Source organism: Ipomoea nil, unplaced genomic scaffold (assembly GCF_001879475.1).
Source record: "Ipomoea nil cultivar Tokyo-kokei standard unplaced genomic scaffold, Asagao_1.1 scaffold2647, whole genome shotgun sequence".
In the NCBI taxonomy this organism is placed as follows: Eukaryota; Viridiplantae; Streptophyta; class Magnoliopsida; order Solanales; family Convolvulaceae; genus Ipomoea; species Ipomoea nil.
In genome coordinates this window covers 2,204,392-2,220,695 of record NW_017619075.1, presented here as the reverse complement: position 1 = coordinate 2,220,695, position 16,304 = coordinate 2,204,392, and the positions used below count along the sequence as shown (strand labels likewise).

General features: G+C 33.3%; 1 protein-coding gene across 2 annotated transcripts; it reads right to left on the bottom strand.

Moving 5' to 3' along the window:
* Positions 1 to 2,451: 2,451 nt before the first annotated feature.
* LOC109154557 (uncharacterized protein At2g37660, chloroplastic) lies at positions 2,452 to 8,109 on the bottom strand. 2 transcript variants are annotated; one of them, XM_019302333.1, is made up of 11 exons: positions 7,567 to 8,109; positions 6,414 to 6,526; positions 6,194 to 6,247; positions 5,968 to 6,052; positions 5,745 to 5,789; positions 5,472 to 5,577; positions 4,686 to 4,772; positions 4,460 to 4,557; positions 3,621 to 3,730; positions 3,162 to 3,312; positions 2,452 to 2,730 (listed from the first exon to the last, which is right to left on the bottom strand). In XM_019302333.1, the coding sequence occupies exons 1-10, from the start codon at positions 7,871 to 7,873 to the stop codon at positions 3,247 to 3,249; spliced, it is 1,071 nt and encodes a 356-aa protein (XP_019157878.1). In that variant the 5' UTR covers positions 7,874 to 8,109; the 3' UTR covers positions 2,452 to 2,730; positions 3,162 to 3,246. The 2 variants fall into 2 exon arrangements, with proteins under 2 accessions (XP_019157878.1, XP_019157880.1); XM_019302335.1 differs by lacking the exon at positions 5,745 to 5,789 and having other exon boundaries at positions 2,481 to 2,730; positions 7,567 to 8,106.
* Positions 8,110 to 16,304: the final 8,195 nt, after the last annotated feature.

The window sequence follows — 16,304 nt, the reverse complement described above, 5'->3', positions numbered from 1 at the left end:
AAAAAAAACTATAATACTTTTACATTTTGATTTAAAAAGTCTTACATTTTCTTTATTAGTAACAAACAATTTATTCCTAATTAGTATTACATTTTTCAGTATAAGTATTACATTTCAATCATGACCCCAACTCGTCTCACGGAGAGGAGTGGTAAAAATTAGGAGTATATAGTATGGTTTTAATTTAAATTTATTCGATGTAACTGGTAAGCTTGTAATTCATACTAGTTTTAATTCTTAAAATTATAAGTTTCTAATTTATAAAGATAATGTTTGATAAATGACTGTTAGCTAATAATTGTTAGTTGTTAGCTGATTTGGTTAATTAGAGGGTATAACTAGTTGATAACATTAGCTGATTGTAGAAAAGTGTTTGGTAAATTAGTTGTTAACTGATAGCTGTTTGGTATAATTTCTTTTTTCAGAAAGCTAATTGAAAAAGTTATTTTGAGTAACTTTTTGAATTTTAGCATTTTAAAGTTACAAAAAGCTAATTAACCAAACACTTATATTAATTTTTTTAACAAAGTTAAACAATTAATAATAGTCAAATAAGTTAAAATTAATTTATAAGTTAACCATTTTACCAAATTGGGCCAAAGTATTTAAAAGTAATGCTGCTATCTCCTCTCCATATTGCCCTTCTGAACTAATAGCCGAACCAGTGAAGTTTCAGCCAAAGATTCCAATCTTTGTGTTAATTTCCACTCTAAAATCAATGAAGAAAAAACACAATTGAGCTAGCTAATTGAAGATTGAGTGATGAAGTAAGAGAATAAATAAGGTAGGAAATGTACTTAGCTCAACTCTAATTGCAATCAATCCATTAAAGTTTCTAATCAAGCAAGAAGAAAGCTTCCAAGATCAAAGGTGAGTTTTGGAAGAAGATAATCACATCAAAGGTGCAAGGAGGGATCGGAGAAAGTGAGAGTCTACTTTTTGAAGGTGCAAGGAGGGATCTACCACACTTTTGGAAGAAGATAATCATATCAGGGAGTTTCAAGTGACTTTGGAAAACGAAGGAAAAGCTAGGAAGATCATCATTTGGGAGAATCTCTTCTCTTTTTCTTTTACTTTCTTTGTTTCTTGTATATTCTTTAATATTGGTGGTAATGAATAAAATGCTAGCCATGATTGGCTAAAACCACTTAAGAATTTTTGGATAAAAAATGTTTATGAACTTATGTGTAATTCTTCAATTCCTTAATGATATATATATATATATATATATATATATATATATATATATATATATTTGAGTTTTATAACTTGTGTTGCAATTGTGTTTTATAATGTTGATGCTTGTAATTAAAGACCTAAATTACTAGTTTCCATGCTATATTATATTTGTGTCTTAATGGGAGTTAGGTATATACTAGAGCACCCACAATTGCACTTGACTATTGCTCATTGAGAAATGACATTTTAGTGAAGGAATTTTATCTTCATTGCTTGTTCTTGAATTGTTTGAGTGTTTATCTCATGGAATGTATATTCACTCACAAAGTAAACCATCTTTGGCACCTATCAACTATGAACTAAGCAGTTCCTTAATGTGACTTGTTATGATTGTGTAATGCAAATTAATTGTAATATTTGTTGAGTATCACCAACGAATATGGATTTTGTCAAGTTTTTCGTGTCACATAAGAAGGAGAGAGTGAGAGAAAAAGGAGGGGAACAAAAAAAGAAAATAGTGATGTCAGGAAAAAAAAAGTAGTAGTATTAATATGTCCTTTGGGGCACCGGGACACCATGCAAGATTAGCCTTCATTACCAAACTTATTGCGAATTTTTTTCCATCTTTCCTCTTTCCTCTCCCTCCAAAATTAATTTTTTTTTTTCTTTTCTAAAAGTCAAACACGAAAATCATATCATTCACTACCTAACAAAAGATTAGTACAATTAAAAGGACGGGGAAGACACTCACTCTATACAACCAAACAAAGAAAAGGATTCCCTAACTAACATATGCGCAACCCAATTCTCTAACTATTTTTTAACCATGTTTGGCAATAACACAACTGAAGTATTCATCCCATTATAATTTTCAATTGAAGAGTAAAATTATAATAAAGACCACTTCAGTTTTTATTTTTTTTACTATTCTAATCTCAACCATCATTCTAATTGTATAAATTCATCTTAAAAGAGAATCAAACAAAATACACAAAAAGAAAAAAAAAAATATTTGGATATATACTCTTGGACCAAACAAGTGTTTTTTTCTTAAAATAAAGATTTAACATTTAATCAAAACATGCCATGTAAAGCGACATTTATCTAATCAAAAGTATGTATAGTATTCTTCTAAAATATATTCCCAAAATTTGAATTGTAATTATTAACATAAGTAAAATCTAATGCACACTTCATTATATTTATCATCATATATGTTGTATTTCACATTTATCATCACCACACAATGACAATCTATTCACAGCTCCAAAGTTACATAAAGGCATATATATACTTTGCTGTATAAAAATATTTACAAAATACACACTCAAGAAAGGCAACCTTTGGAAGTTCTGTTCATTCATACTATACATCCTTAATTAACACTGTCCATCTATAGTTTGAGAAGGATTAGTATAATCACAGTAAAGGTAGAGAGAGTGAGCATTCTTGAGTTTGGCAGGCTCCATTGATGATTGCATGGAAATAACAAGCTTCAATTTCCATATCTGCCAATTCTTGAACAAGCCCAGCTCAGGAGATCTTCTGTTACTGCATTGGCATCAGAACTATACGTTGGAAAATATTTAAATTCCGAAGCACCAATACTGATTCAAATAGACCAAATAGGAAAATCCAAGTCTGTCGCACACAATTTCTTTAAACTAGATTTTGTCCCTCTTGACATGCTTAGAACGTTGAAGCGTTTGTTTTCCAGGATACAACGGTTTACAATGTTTAATTTGAGCACAAAAATTAAGCACCCGGTGAACCGAACAAAGATGGAACACGTCAGCAAAGGAAAATATTTGGAAAGGAGAGTTTTTAGAATTTTTCTCAGTAACACGAGAATGATTATAATATCTCAAACACCCATTGGGATCTAGGGAGTAGATCTGACAACAAAGTGAACAAACATATCATAGATTTGGCATCCACAATGGAACATGAACTGAGTGTTCTAAGAAATTTTGGAGACTTACAGTTTGATATATGTATATTTCATTTGACCTTTCTCTAGTCAAAACTCATAGCTGCACGGAGCCATATGTAGAAGAGACTGGTTATTTATTTGTTATTGGCAGCTTTAAATAACTCCTTCCACTTTTCCAGATCACTTCCTGGTCCCTCACCCTGCATAATTTCACTTCCATTCAGCAAACAAGTAGTCACTCTAAAACTGGGAATTCAGAAAGCATTTTATGTAACGGCAATTGAGATCTAAACGCCAACTCATTCCCCCACCCCCAAACTCATTCTGACTGGTGATATGTTTATTAAGAAACAATTCGGGAAGCAACGCAGATACAACCAACCCTTTGAGTTTGGGTCATATTAGTGTGATATTGTGAATTCTGCTGATACACATTCACATTTTATAATCCCGTATGTTACAGATGACACCGTATAGTTCTCATATATAATCTGCAGAAGATAATAACCTGGATAGAGTTTATTTCATATATTTGACCCTCTGTAAAGTCTATGTCCAGGGCCTGTATGCAAGCTTCTGCAACCACAAGCCTACTAACTTCTCCAACAAGTTTATCCCCTGGAAATCATTTGCAAACAGTTGAAAGAAAGCCATGAAACAATAGATTGTCACAACAACATAGAAAGAAAGAGTGACCTACTATGAAACAGAAGAATTAATAAAGCAAGGCAAAATGTATACAAAATTCTCTTTTTAAGGTAGTGGGCATAAAACCTAACTTAGAAAAATAAGAGCACTTTTGTTCTGTGGTCTCTGAGTCAGTTCTACACTTCCACTTGTAAAACGTAGTGGATGTTCTTTCTTACTTTCTTCATGATCTTTATGAGAGTATTTATTAAATCACTGATATACATCTTTTAGGATTTTTTTATTAAATAAATTTTAAATTTTCAACAGAAAGCATGAACAACAATGTAGTTGCCACTAGAGGTAGTGATAATCTTTACAAGCCAATCACTGTCAATCTTCTGTTGATCTTTATTAATTGACACTAGTTCCACATGTCACACATACTATTATTTGGTATTATTATCAGAAGGAAGAGCTAGATAATAGATACCTAGATTTACAAGGACTGCTCTTGTATACATATTTTAATATTTATGCTTTTTCATTAAATAAAATTTGATATTTCAATAGAAAGCATGACAGGTATTGCAGTTGCCAGTTGCCACTAAAGGTGGACATAATCTGTGCAAGCCAATCTCTCTATCAATGTTGTGTTGACCTTCATGAATAGACACTAGTTCCACAAGATTATTTGGTATCAGGCTAAAGAAAAGATACCTTGACCTATAAGGACTGCACGCCGTTCCCCAGCCGTAGCCTGTAGCAGAGTGTTCAGATCGTATGATGTGTATGGTCCATCTGTCAATCTACCAGCTCTGTAATTCAAATGAGAAAAGAATCAGATATTAATCCATCTTTGATATTTGATTATCACTTTGATAGAAGGAAAATAAGATGAATAATCAACAACTAATAAACAGGAGAAGAATATTCTATAATGAACCTGATTATAGTGAATGGGAGACCAGAATTGCGAACAAAATCTTCCCCCATCTTCTTATACTTGAGTACACCAAAAAGGTTCATGATGCTATGAGACATAATGCCAGAAATTTAGGTGAGGGAAAGAAATGAGAGCAATATAATTCATTCATTAACTAGAAAGGAATGTATTTAAGACCAATAGCTAACTAGTTTTAACTCAAACACAAATGAAAGTTATCATAGAACTTTTACTCCATAATTGTTTCAACCCTCAAAAGGATGACACTAACTTCATTTTTATTTTCACTTAGGAAACCTTGACCAATTTAATCACCTCAAAGATACTTCCTTCTTATATGGAGGGAAAAAAATCACAACTAAAGATCAATCATTCTTTTTTGACAAATAAAAAGAATGGCCAGGCTATTGTGCTAGTATTTTTTTGACTGCATGCATATTGAGAGAATGAATAGACCAATCAGGACCCAGGAGAGATAAAGGATATAAATTAGCAACATAGAGAGCAGTTAGGATTGATTATCTCACATTCCACACAAAAATAATCATTATATTATAAATATTAAAGAGATAAGTTATGCTAGAAAACTCATGTCATCTTAAAACAGCTTTGCAAACCATCTGCAGATAGTTTAGTGTGAGGGATGGTATCTATTCAATTATCAAGCCTTTTTAAGGACAAGGCTCCAAATAAACTGTACTTCAAAGCAGTATCACCCAACTTGCTCCTACTGAACCCAATTGGAGGAGATAGGCAGCTAAATTAGACAAATTAGAGTAGTTATACCTCCAAGGTAATTCGTTGAATTTTGTAACACCTATTGATGAAACGAGAACAATTCTCTTCAATGTCGAAGGCAATGCTGAAACAAGATTTCTCACACCCTCCCAATCTACAGCAGCAATAGACATAGTTATAATTAATAGAATTTGCTGGAGATGAAAGATGCACTTCAAGATCCAATGAAATGTTATATTTCATTCAGTATCTGAGCTGTTTTATTTTTTTCCAAAACACAAAAGGTAATACAAGAGCAAGGTGACACTATAATATTTTGACATGAGAAATCCAGTTGTTTAGCATTATTTTGCACTTCTATTACTCCTGAAAACAAAAGAAACCATAAATGTTATTTGATGTTGATACAAATTCCATTTTGACCAACAGGAGTTTAACAATGTAATCAACATGATTTATAGGCATTAATTACACATGCAATTAACTAAAACTAAGAGTGTGTCCAAAAGAAGGCTATTTCCTAGAGGCAAGCAATGGTTCTGACCTACTCTTTCCGGTGTATTATCTCCATCCCATCGTCTTGAAGGAAAGGCTGTAGTTCCCGTACAGCATATAACATGTGTTACGCCCTGTATGTCATGTTAGCAAGTTAAGGACTTCCAAAATACCATAGAACCCTTAGTCCTATGAGAATTATCTGGAAGCATTTCAAGAAAGAAGCTCAAGCAAGGGAAAGGAATGAAAGAGCTCTAACTGCATGAAGCACAAACCTGAAACATGGATGGGTCTAACTCCATTGGGTTCCGCGTATCAGCCTTCCATACCTAACCATATTAGAGAGTTTGTTTAAATAAAAGCATTCCAATGAAAGAAAAGGAAAGAGAAATACCTTAATGTTTTCTTTTTATTTTTTAGAGGGAGGGTGATGATATAAAAAACGAAGGAAGAGAAAGAAGTTTGAATAATGGTCATATTGAACAAAGACGCCACCTGTAGTTTTTCCTCATCTTGTTTGCCAAACAGAGTGCTTGCCTTCTCAGGATCTCGAAGTATGAGCCGCAACCTGATATTTCGACTCAGCAATGATGCTACAACTAATTGTCCTGGATGAAGCAAGATGAGCTGGATAAACAACAGATGGAAAAGCACATGGGAACAGGAGATGAACACAACCAACACCTTATAAGGCTGGAGGATTAAGAGACTTGTTTACTTGCATATGATTCATAAATATCTTCCTTTTACAACATAGAGTTTACTTACTTCTCTAATGACTTAAGAATGAAGAGCAATCTGTGATTTGGTTATAGGAAATTAGATGTGAGTAAAAAGCTAAAAACTATCATTTTTAGTCTAGGCAAATTTAGAAACTTTGTTCTTTCATGTGAAATAATTATTTGAGAACAACTTCACAAAATGAAAGCAAGAATATATGAGAATAAAAGAGAAACAAATAGAATCCGAGTAATAATGTCACCCCAGTTTGTGTAACCTTTTATTTATCAGACAACCTTTCACAATAGCACACCATTCTGTCATTTCCTTTGGTTCACACCTCTGACAAGAGTACATATATATGCTCAACCATAAACTGAAGTTTGAAACTTAAGAATTACATATAGCTACAACTAAAGAATGCAATAAAGTATGCTTCTTTAGAAAGATTGAAGGCTGAGAAGGGGTCTCAGTGCAGTCTGAATACAAGGTTTTCCAGGTTAAGAAAAAATGCTACTTCATATTAACCATATGTTAAGGAATAAACAAGGGCACTCCAGCTTGCAAGAGTTAGTGAAAGCTCTCAATTTTAAATCCAGATTAGTCCAGCATTAATCGCTCTGATTAAACACAAAATATAAGGTAAATGCACCACACGCATGAACAATATGACGATTAAATATTTATATATATTAAAAAAATTAACTGGACAGAAAATTAGTAATTAAATATCAACAGGATTTTTAAATGATATTCGAAAAGAAGAATGAATGAAAAATAATTGAATTGAATTTAATTGAAGAATCAGAAGAAACACAAATAGTCAAATAGTATGCATATAAGATAAATATGTTACTGGATAAAAAAAGAGTGAAGAAACAATATAACGCTATTACGCTAATATGCAATGTAACAGAACAGCATATACCAACGCCACCGGTGCCACCAACGACGAGAACGAGTTTGGAAGAAGAAGATGACGGTGATGGCGATGAAGCGGCAGCTTCGGACTCTTCCAAGCCTGCTGGTACCTCTGCAGCTTTTTCCGTCACGGCAGAAAGCCGAGACGATGACGAATTTGAAAATTTGCCGCGAGAATTCGAATCGGAACTGAGCTTAGAGGAAAAGGAAAAATATCCAGAAGATGGAGAATTGAGAGGAAGAAGAGGATGTAAATGTCTTCGAGGAAGCTTTTGAGTGGAGAGGGGGAGAGTGAGAGAGACTGCGGAAGCCATGAAAATGTAGTATGGGAGAACTCTGGCCGTAGTTTGCGGTGTGAGAGCGCAGAGCAACCGTCTTCACGGCGGAGCTAGGTGGCGAAAGAGGATTTTTGTGGTAACCGTTATATTTTGGGAGGTGTGAGATGACAAGAATGCCCTGGCTGTCCAGCGATGAGGTAGTGTATAGCTAGGGGATACTTTCGACAATTTATTTCTTTCCAATCTAAAAATTATGGTTACCAATTTCTCCTGAGAAATGTCAATTCCCAGCCACAATTTAGCCTCAAATATCAAATATCCCCTAAAAATTTTCAATATTTGTACTGTTTCTTACCACTAATTCTTATTACGGATTCGTTTAGAAATTTGAAAAATATTTTCTGGAATATAATTTTTAAAAAGTAATTATTTTTAGAAAATATATTAAATTTTTGGTGTTTGACTAGTTAAGGGCCTATTTACTCCATATTCTAATTTTTTTTAGTTTCCATTCTATGTTTTATATTGTCTGATCTAATATATGTAAAAAAAAAAAAAAAAAAAAAAACATTTTTTATCCGAATCAAATTTATATATGTATATAGTATATAACTAAAAACATATCCAAACCAATAACCTATTAAGTTCACCTAAAATTTAGTTTAGATAATATTAATATTTTTTGAACTAATATTTAAAATGTTAATAGATATATTCATTTGAATAACTTGTATACATATAATTTTTACTGTGATGTTCAATATATGTGAAATTTCAATATCCAATATCCAGACTAAACTTGTATTACAATATAACATAACTAAAAAAAAATTGAACCAATAATCTGAAAAATAATTATTATTATCATAATATGAAATTTCTTAATTCTTTAATAATAAATAGGAAAAATGACACTTTTTACCCCTGAGTTATATACTTATAGCATTTTTTCTCCCTCAATTGTTTAGGTAAGCACATTAGCCCCCTCAATTATTCTAAAAGTGGTGTTCCCCCCCCCCCCCCCCCCCCCCCGATATATTAAATTAACATTTATACCCTTAAAGTAAACATTTTATTTATTTTACTACTCCAACAAATTATTGCGTATACATAGGGATGACCACGGTTCGGTTTGAATTGAACCAGATACTAAAGCAATCGAATTAATAGTTTCCGGTTATAATTCAGATCTAGAACCCAATATTTAAATGTCAATTTATTAAAATTATGTATCAAAAAAATTGAATCTTGAACCGTGAACCGACGGTTCCGGATCCGATTCGCGATTTTAAACCGTCTTTATTTTAAAATTTTATTTTTTATTTTAAAATAGTCTAAATTCAACAATAAATGTATTTTATTTTTTCAGTTTGAAACATGAACCGTCCGTTCCGGTTCACGATTTTAATTAACTCTAAATATCGAATTTCGATTCTAAATTGTAATTGGAATATTTCGGTTTGGTTGCTATAGTGTTCGTTTGGTTTGAATCAAATTATGGTCATAATTTGTTGGAGAAAAAAAATAAATTAAATATTTAGTTTAAGGGTAAATATGTCCATTTAACATTTTAGGGGGAAAAACAGCCACTTCAATAATTTAGGGGGAAAAAATGCTATAGGTATATAACTCAGAGAGAAAAAGTGTCATTTTCCCTAATAAATATGATAATGAATGGCAATACAGAAGGAGGTAAGAATCAGAGCGGCGAGAGACGCACGGTGGACAAGAAAAAATGGTGAGAATCAGATAGCAGTGAAGATGAAGATGAAGATGACTCGGTTAGTCGTTTCCATGGTTGTTGTGGTGGTTGTTTTTTTTGTTTTGTTTTTTGTTTTGTTTTGTTTTTTTGTTTGTTTGTTTTTTTTGTTTTGTGAATTAAAAATATAGTTTGTTTGTTTGTTGTGTATTATGAGTTTTGAAGATGGAGATGACTTGTATGATGGGTTAATAGTCATTTTCATTATTTTTTATTTACTTTTAATTTGTAGATTTTCCTGTGTTTTGTTCCATGGCTGCTAGAGCCTAGAGGGGAGGAGAAGAGGAGAAGAGGAGAAGAGGAGGAGATGGATGTTTTTCATTGTTTTTTATTTTCCTTTACTTTTAATTTTTGAATATACGTGAGTTTTGGGATGAAGATCAAATTGGTTTGGTTCCTAGAAGATCAAAGATAATTTTGGCTTTTTAAAAGAAATGAAATCAGCTAAAGTAGAAACGCTGTTCCGAGCAGCATTTTAAAAATTAGTCATATCAGCTATGCCAACAAGTTTTTTTACCAAACATTAATTTTGACTAATTAATCAAGTCAATCAGCCAAAATTGATCAAATTAATTGAAAAATGGCTGATCAGCCCAAACATTCCAAAAACTAGAAGGTAATCCAAAGACCCTATGGAAGATATGATAGAACTTAGAAGGAAGAAAATAATTAAATCTAGGAATAAGGTTCAAATTGGCCACTGAACGTAACCTGAAAATGCAATTAGGCCACTGAACGAAAAAAAAGTGCAATTAGGCCATTGAACACTCAAAAAATGTGCAATTAGGCCACTGAACTCTCCAAACGTATGCAATTTTACCGAATAGCAGGTTACCATCAATTTTAGCAGGTTACCTGCTTACGTGGCAGCTTAGTTGGCATTTTTAATAATTTTTAAATAATTTTTAATAATTAATTTTAATAATAAATTTTATAAAAAAATTGGAAAAAATTAAATAAAAAATAAAATAAAGTCGTTTTTATTTTTTTTAAAAAATTTTTAATAAAAAGTTATTATTAAAAATTATTAAAAATGCCAACTCAGCTGTCACGTAAGCAGATAACCTGCTAAAATTGAGGGTAACCTGCTATCAGGTGAAATTGCACATTTTTGGAGTGTTCAGTGGCCTAATTGCACTTTTTTTTCGTTCAGTGGCCTAATTGCATTTTCAGGTTACGTTCAGTGACCAATTTGAACCTTATTCCTTAAATCTATAAAATGAAAGAACCAATGGGGGCCCACTGGCCCGGCCCGGCCCTTCAAATAATCCACCCCCTCCCCGAATGACCCAACAATGCCAAGAAGTTGAAGAAATATGTAGAACCTCCGAGAGCAAACCTTCAACACAATTACCTTTAGATGGGGGCAAATTATTCCGTCGATCCAACTCCACTTTGCAAGGTAGATTCGGACAAAAAATACACAATTTACATACTAAATGTTTATAATTTTATATACTAAATGTTCATAATTTACTTAGTGAATGTTCACAATTTACATACTAAATGTTTACAATTTTAAATTGTGGACATTCAGTAAGTAAATTGTAAACATTCAATATATAAATTGTATATTTTAATTCGGATTCATGGTATAACTGTACTTTAATTAGATGGGGTGTCAAGTGACAATCATGTTAATTAAGGTTAAGTTATATCATTTTAGTGGTTACTTACGAAGAGATTTCAGGTTTAGTTAAATTTGTATCATTATCACGTTAAAAGATATTATTACAAAAGAAAATTTGTTTTCATTCTTTATTCATTTCTTTTATCTTATATAGTTGTATTTTTTAGTTTCTTCAAACATTCAATAGAACTCTTTCAATACCACTGAAATTGTGTTGACACTAACCTACTGATTTCCTTTTCAATAATTATTGTTGTGTGGACCATGGTCTAAAAATGACGTTGTTTCACACACAAAAAAAAAAAAAAAAAAAAAAAAAAAAAATCATGCGACCCAGTGTAACATTCATTTTTATAATTCATAATATACATTATTCTAAAACATAATTTACATTATTCTAACTCACAAAGTACATTATCCTATCCAGAAGTTTCATTATTCTTACACATAATGTGCATTATTCTAACACATAAAGTACATTATTCTAACACATAATGTATATTATTCTGACACACAAAGTATATTATTCTAACTCATAATGTACATTATTCTAACTCATAAAAGTCAACAACGTTTTGGACCTTTAAAAAGATTCATTCACCCTTCAACAACTTATTCGATAAAACCAACCAAGGCTTGAGCTTCTATGTAATTTTACTCCACTCACAATGCATGATTAAAAAGAATTCTAAGCTTGATAAATTTGGATACACTTGCAAAAATCCAAATCAGTAAAATTAGAATAATACTGGGGACTATTTGGTAAAATAGTTAACTTATCAATTAATCTTAGAGATGGTAACGGGGCGTCCCCGTCCCTGCTACCCCGTCCCCGTCTCTATTCCTGGCGGGGAATTGAAAATATTCACCATCCTCGTCCCCACAGGGAATTAGGCAGGGACGGGGATTTCCCATTTCCCGTCAACTTTTTGTTAAAATGTTAAATAATTTTAAATATTAATAATAATAATTTTAAAATATAATTCCTAATTTCAAAAATTAAAATAGTATATATATATATATATATATATATATATATATATATATATATATATATATATATATATATATATATATATATTGTAAGTGTAAAATGTTACACATTTAAAACCCACTTAAGTTGGCTTAAATTAGTTGTCAAAATGGTCCATTGTCTGTGTCAGGTTGAGTCTGGATCAGTGCCTACTCCAGTCCAGTGTCAATGCCAGGATGCAGTCCAGGATCAGCTCCAGGAAGTAACCCAGAAGAAGTGAAACTCATTCAAACATTTATTTTGGTCAAGACCCTATTTCCATGGCTTTTTAAATCAGGAGATGCAGCTTAATTTGAGGAATTGAAGGCTACATTTTTTCAGACCAAAGAGGTTTCATATAATCACTATAAAATGCTACTTTGTTAAGCATTAAAGTTGAAGATTCAAGGATTAAAATTCTACAAATCATTCCTCAAATCCTCCACTGGTTTTTCTATCAATATATTCGTGTGTTGAAGGTTTTTCATCTGGTTCAAGTTGTGATGAAGATAGCCTGCACGTCAAGTCCATGGTGATGCTGGAGTAGTTGCTGGAGTAGTGCGCTGGAGTAGTGTAGTTTATGCTTTAGTGTGTAATGTACTCCCCCTTGTACTCCTTGTTGATCATCTAGTGGACTGGGCTGACGTGAGTGGCCCCGCAGACGTAGGAGTGAGGCTCCGAACTGCGTGAACATTTCCTGGTGCACGGTTCCATTTATTGCTTTTATATTTAATTTCTTTATTCTGGCTGGAGTAGATCCTGGAGATAGTCTAACTTAATAATTGAATTAAAATTTAGTACGAACCTTTAGGTTATATCTTGCATTCAAGATCCATGAGCCTTTTTCAATTGGTATCAGAGCCCGGGGACTTAAAATATTAGTCTAATCGATCTGGCTTACTCGTGTTTCTTGAACTCAAGATCTCGATTTTTGTTCTTGATTCTACTTTTCTGGTCAATCTTCTTTGGCTTACTGTGCATTGAGTTTTGCAGAATGCAACGACATAGAGCACCTCCTGAATTAACAGGTGACAACTATGCGTACTGGAAGGCTCGTACCAAAATGCACATACGAGCTCATGGGGAGATGATCTGGAGGGCAGTTCTCACTGGGTGGACTCATCCTACCAAAGATGCAGCCACTTCAGGAGCCCCTCCAGTTCTCAAACCAGAAACAGAATGGACAAATGCTGAGATGACTACTGCGAACTACAACAATAAAGCCTTAGATATTATTTATTCTTTAATGCATGATAGTCAGTTTACTCTTATTACAGGTTGTGACTCTGCCAAAGACGCATGGGAGATTTTGGAAACTACCTATGAAGGAACTAACTCAATCAAGCAGTCGAAGCTCCAAATGGTCTAATCTGACTTTGAAGATCTAAAAATGGCAGAAGACGAATCAATAGTTGATTTCCGTGCCCGTGTTCAGGAACTAGCAAATCGTGCAACCGTTCTAGGCGAACCTTTCTCCCAACCTAAACTAGTCAAGAAGATTCTTCGTTCACTCCCTCAACGTTTCAGGATGAAGGTAACGGCGATTCAAGAACATGACGGGTGGGAGAACAAAACCGTAGCTCAATTAATGGGAAACTTGCAAACCTATGAGATGGAAATACTCTCTAATCACACTAAAAAGAAGAAAAACATTGCCTTTATAACTGAAGAACATGAGTCAGTATCTGATCCAGACGAGGTAAATGATGATCCAGTTAAATTTTTAATTAACCAACTTTCGAAGCTTTTGAAACAGGTGAAACAGATGATCAACTCTCAAAATGGAAAGTTTCAAAACCAGATGGGATCAACATCAAATGCTTCACGTAACAGCCAAAAGACTGGATCATCTAATTTTCGTCCATCACGAAACTCTCAATCCAGGGATAAATCAAGTGCAAAAGGCATTAGGTGTTATGAATGTGAAGGATTCGGCCATGTTCGAGCAGAATGCGCAACATACCTAAGGCGTAAGAAGTCGATGAAGGCAGCTCTAACCTGGAGTGATGATGACGAACTTGAACCTGATTCTGATCCAGGATCTGATCTAGAAGCAATCTCCGGTAACCTTGTGGCTTTCACTGCAATAGCAAACATGGAGTCTGACCTAGAAGCTTAAGTAAACTCAGAAGCTGGATAATATGTGTCGGCTGAAGACCATGATTTACCAGTTCCCTCTTTTGAAGTTCAATACAAAAAGTTGTATGCAAAATGGGAAATACTTGTAAAAGTGAATAGATCTCTGTCTAGTCAGGTTAGCATTCTAGAAAATGCCAAAAAAGTGTATCTATCTAAAATATCTGACAGGGACAAAATCATCAAAGACGGGCTCAAACGCGAAAAAGAACTCAAACAAGAGTTGGACATGCTCAAAAGGAGAATTAAAATGATGAACAACACTTCCACCCTCGACCAAATCTTGGATTCTGGAAGGACAACATCTACCAAGTATGGTTTAGGTTTTTCTGGCGGAAAAGACAAGGCTCTGACAGTTTTTGTAAAAGCTTCTGACTCTGAGTCAGCACCTGGACCAATTTCAGATACTCCAGAAACTAGTACAGCTCGGGAAAGGTTTGATAATGTAAGACGTGACAATCCAAAATTTAAATTCTATAACCCTATTTGTCATTATTGCAGGGTTCGTGGCCATACCAGACCTGAGTGTTTTTACTTTTATAAAGACCAAAGGCGTGAGAAGTACACTCATAAACACATTGCACCGTTTGTAAAACTAGTGTGGGTTAGGAAAGAAGATTTTATATCCCAGTTAACTCCAATCGCATCTCAAGGGAAACAAGCAGAAGACAGAGGAGTTGGATTAGAGAATCTACAAACACAAGATTGAAGGGTCATCATCGAAATAAAACCGGGTATTTTATAATTCAATAAGTTATGTTTTTTAAAATATTTTTTTTTTACTATTTAAGATCTAGGAGAATTGCTGACCTAGTCCAGAAAATGTTAATCCTAATGCTCCGATTGCTGACTTGGAGAGTTCAAAAAATATGAAATCATGGTACCTTTGTTTTTACTATCTCCTCTACTAGTGGTGGTATTTGCTTAATACCTTTTTCAATTCCTATCTCTTTGTCTTTCTCGTTGCCTTTTGCATTGCGCAGTTCTTTTTTGCCTAGATTATCTTGTTTTGCCTTCTTTGACTGGTTCTATGTGTTCATTAAATGTCCATCTATGATTTGATCGTTTTTGTGTGATTGAACCATCGAATTTTTTTGCTCCAGTTATGATTGTTGCTAATCTTGTCCAGTCTGGTTCTGTGTCAGTTTCTGCTCCAGAATTCTTTGGTTCTATCTCTGCTTCTGTCTCTACTCCAGGAACCTCTGGTCCAGTTTCTTATCTACTTTTTCCTCTAAATTGGTGTCTGAATTTAAAAATGCTATTCTTGTAATGGCATGTGTATTTGTTTCTATGTGTTATGTGTTTTGTCCGGTCATGACCGTGTTTGGTTTTGGTTGTGTATTTTCTGTGCTAAGTGTAATGAATTTGTGTCTGAATATGCTTTATATGAATCTGTGCCTTAATATGCTTTATATGAATCTGTCTGCTTTACCTGGATGTGACTAGTTTATTTGCTAATCTATCTGTTTGTTTGACTTTTTTGTTTTAAAAAGTTCTTGAATTGTTATTTTGCTGAGTTGTGTGCAAGTTGATGTGCTTTGTTCTGGGTCTCTTGTTTCTATTTAGCTTGTGCAGGTTCATATGGCAATTTCTTTCAGACAAAGCAAAAGGATTCTTGCTCTGAGTTATGATGTTTCTCTTTGACGAACAGTCAATGTACTAATTGAGGGGGAGCATACTTATTTGGATTATCCTATTATTCGGATTATCTCACCTGGATTATCATATTATTTGAATCATCATACTTATTTGGATTATCCTATTATTCAGATTATCTCACCTGGATTATCATATTATTTGGATCATCATACTTATTTGGATTATCCTATTATTCGGACTATCTCATCTGGATTATCATATTATTTGGATTATTTCCTTGAATTATTTTGTTGATGAGATTGATTAGTTTACCATCTTCGTGGTGAAATCT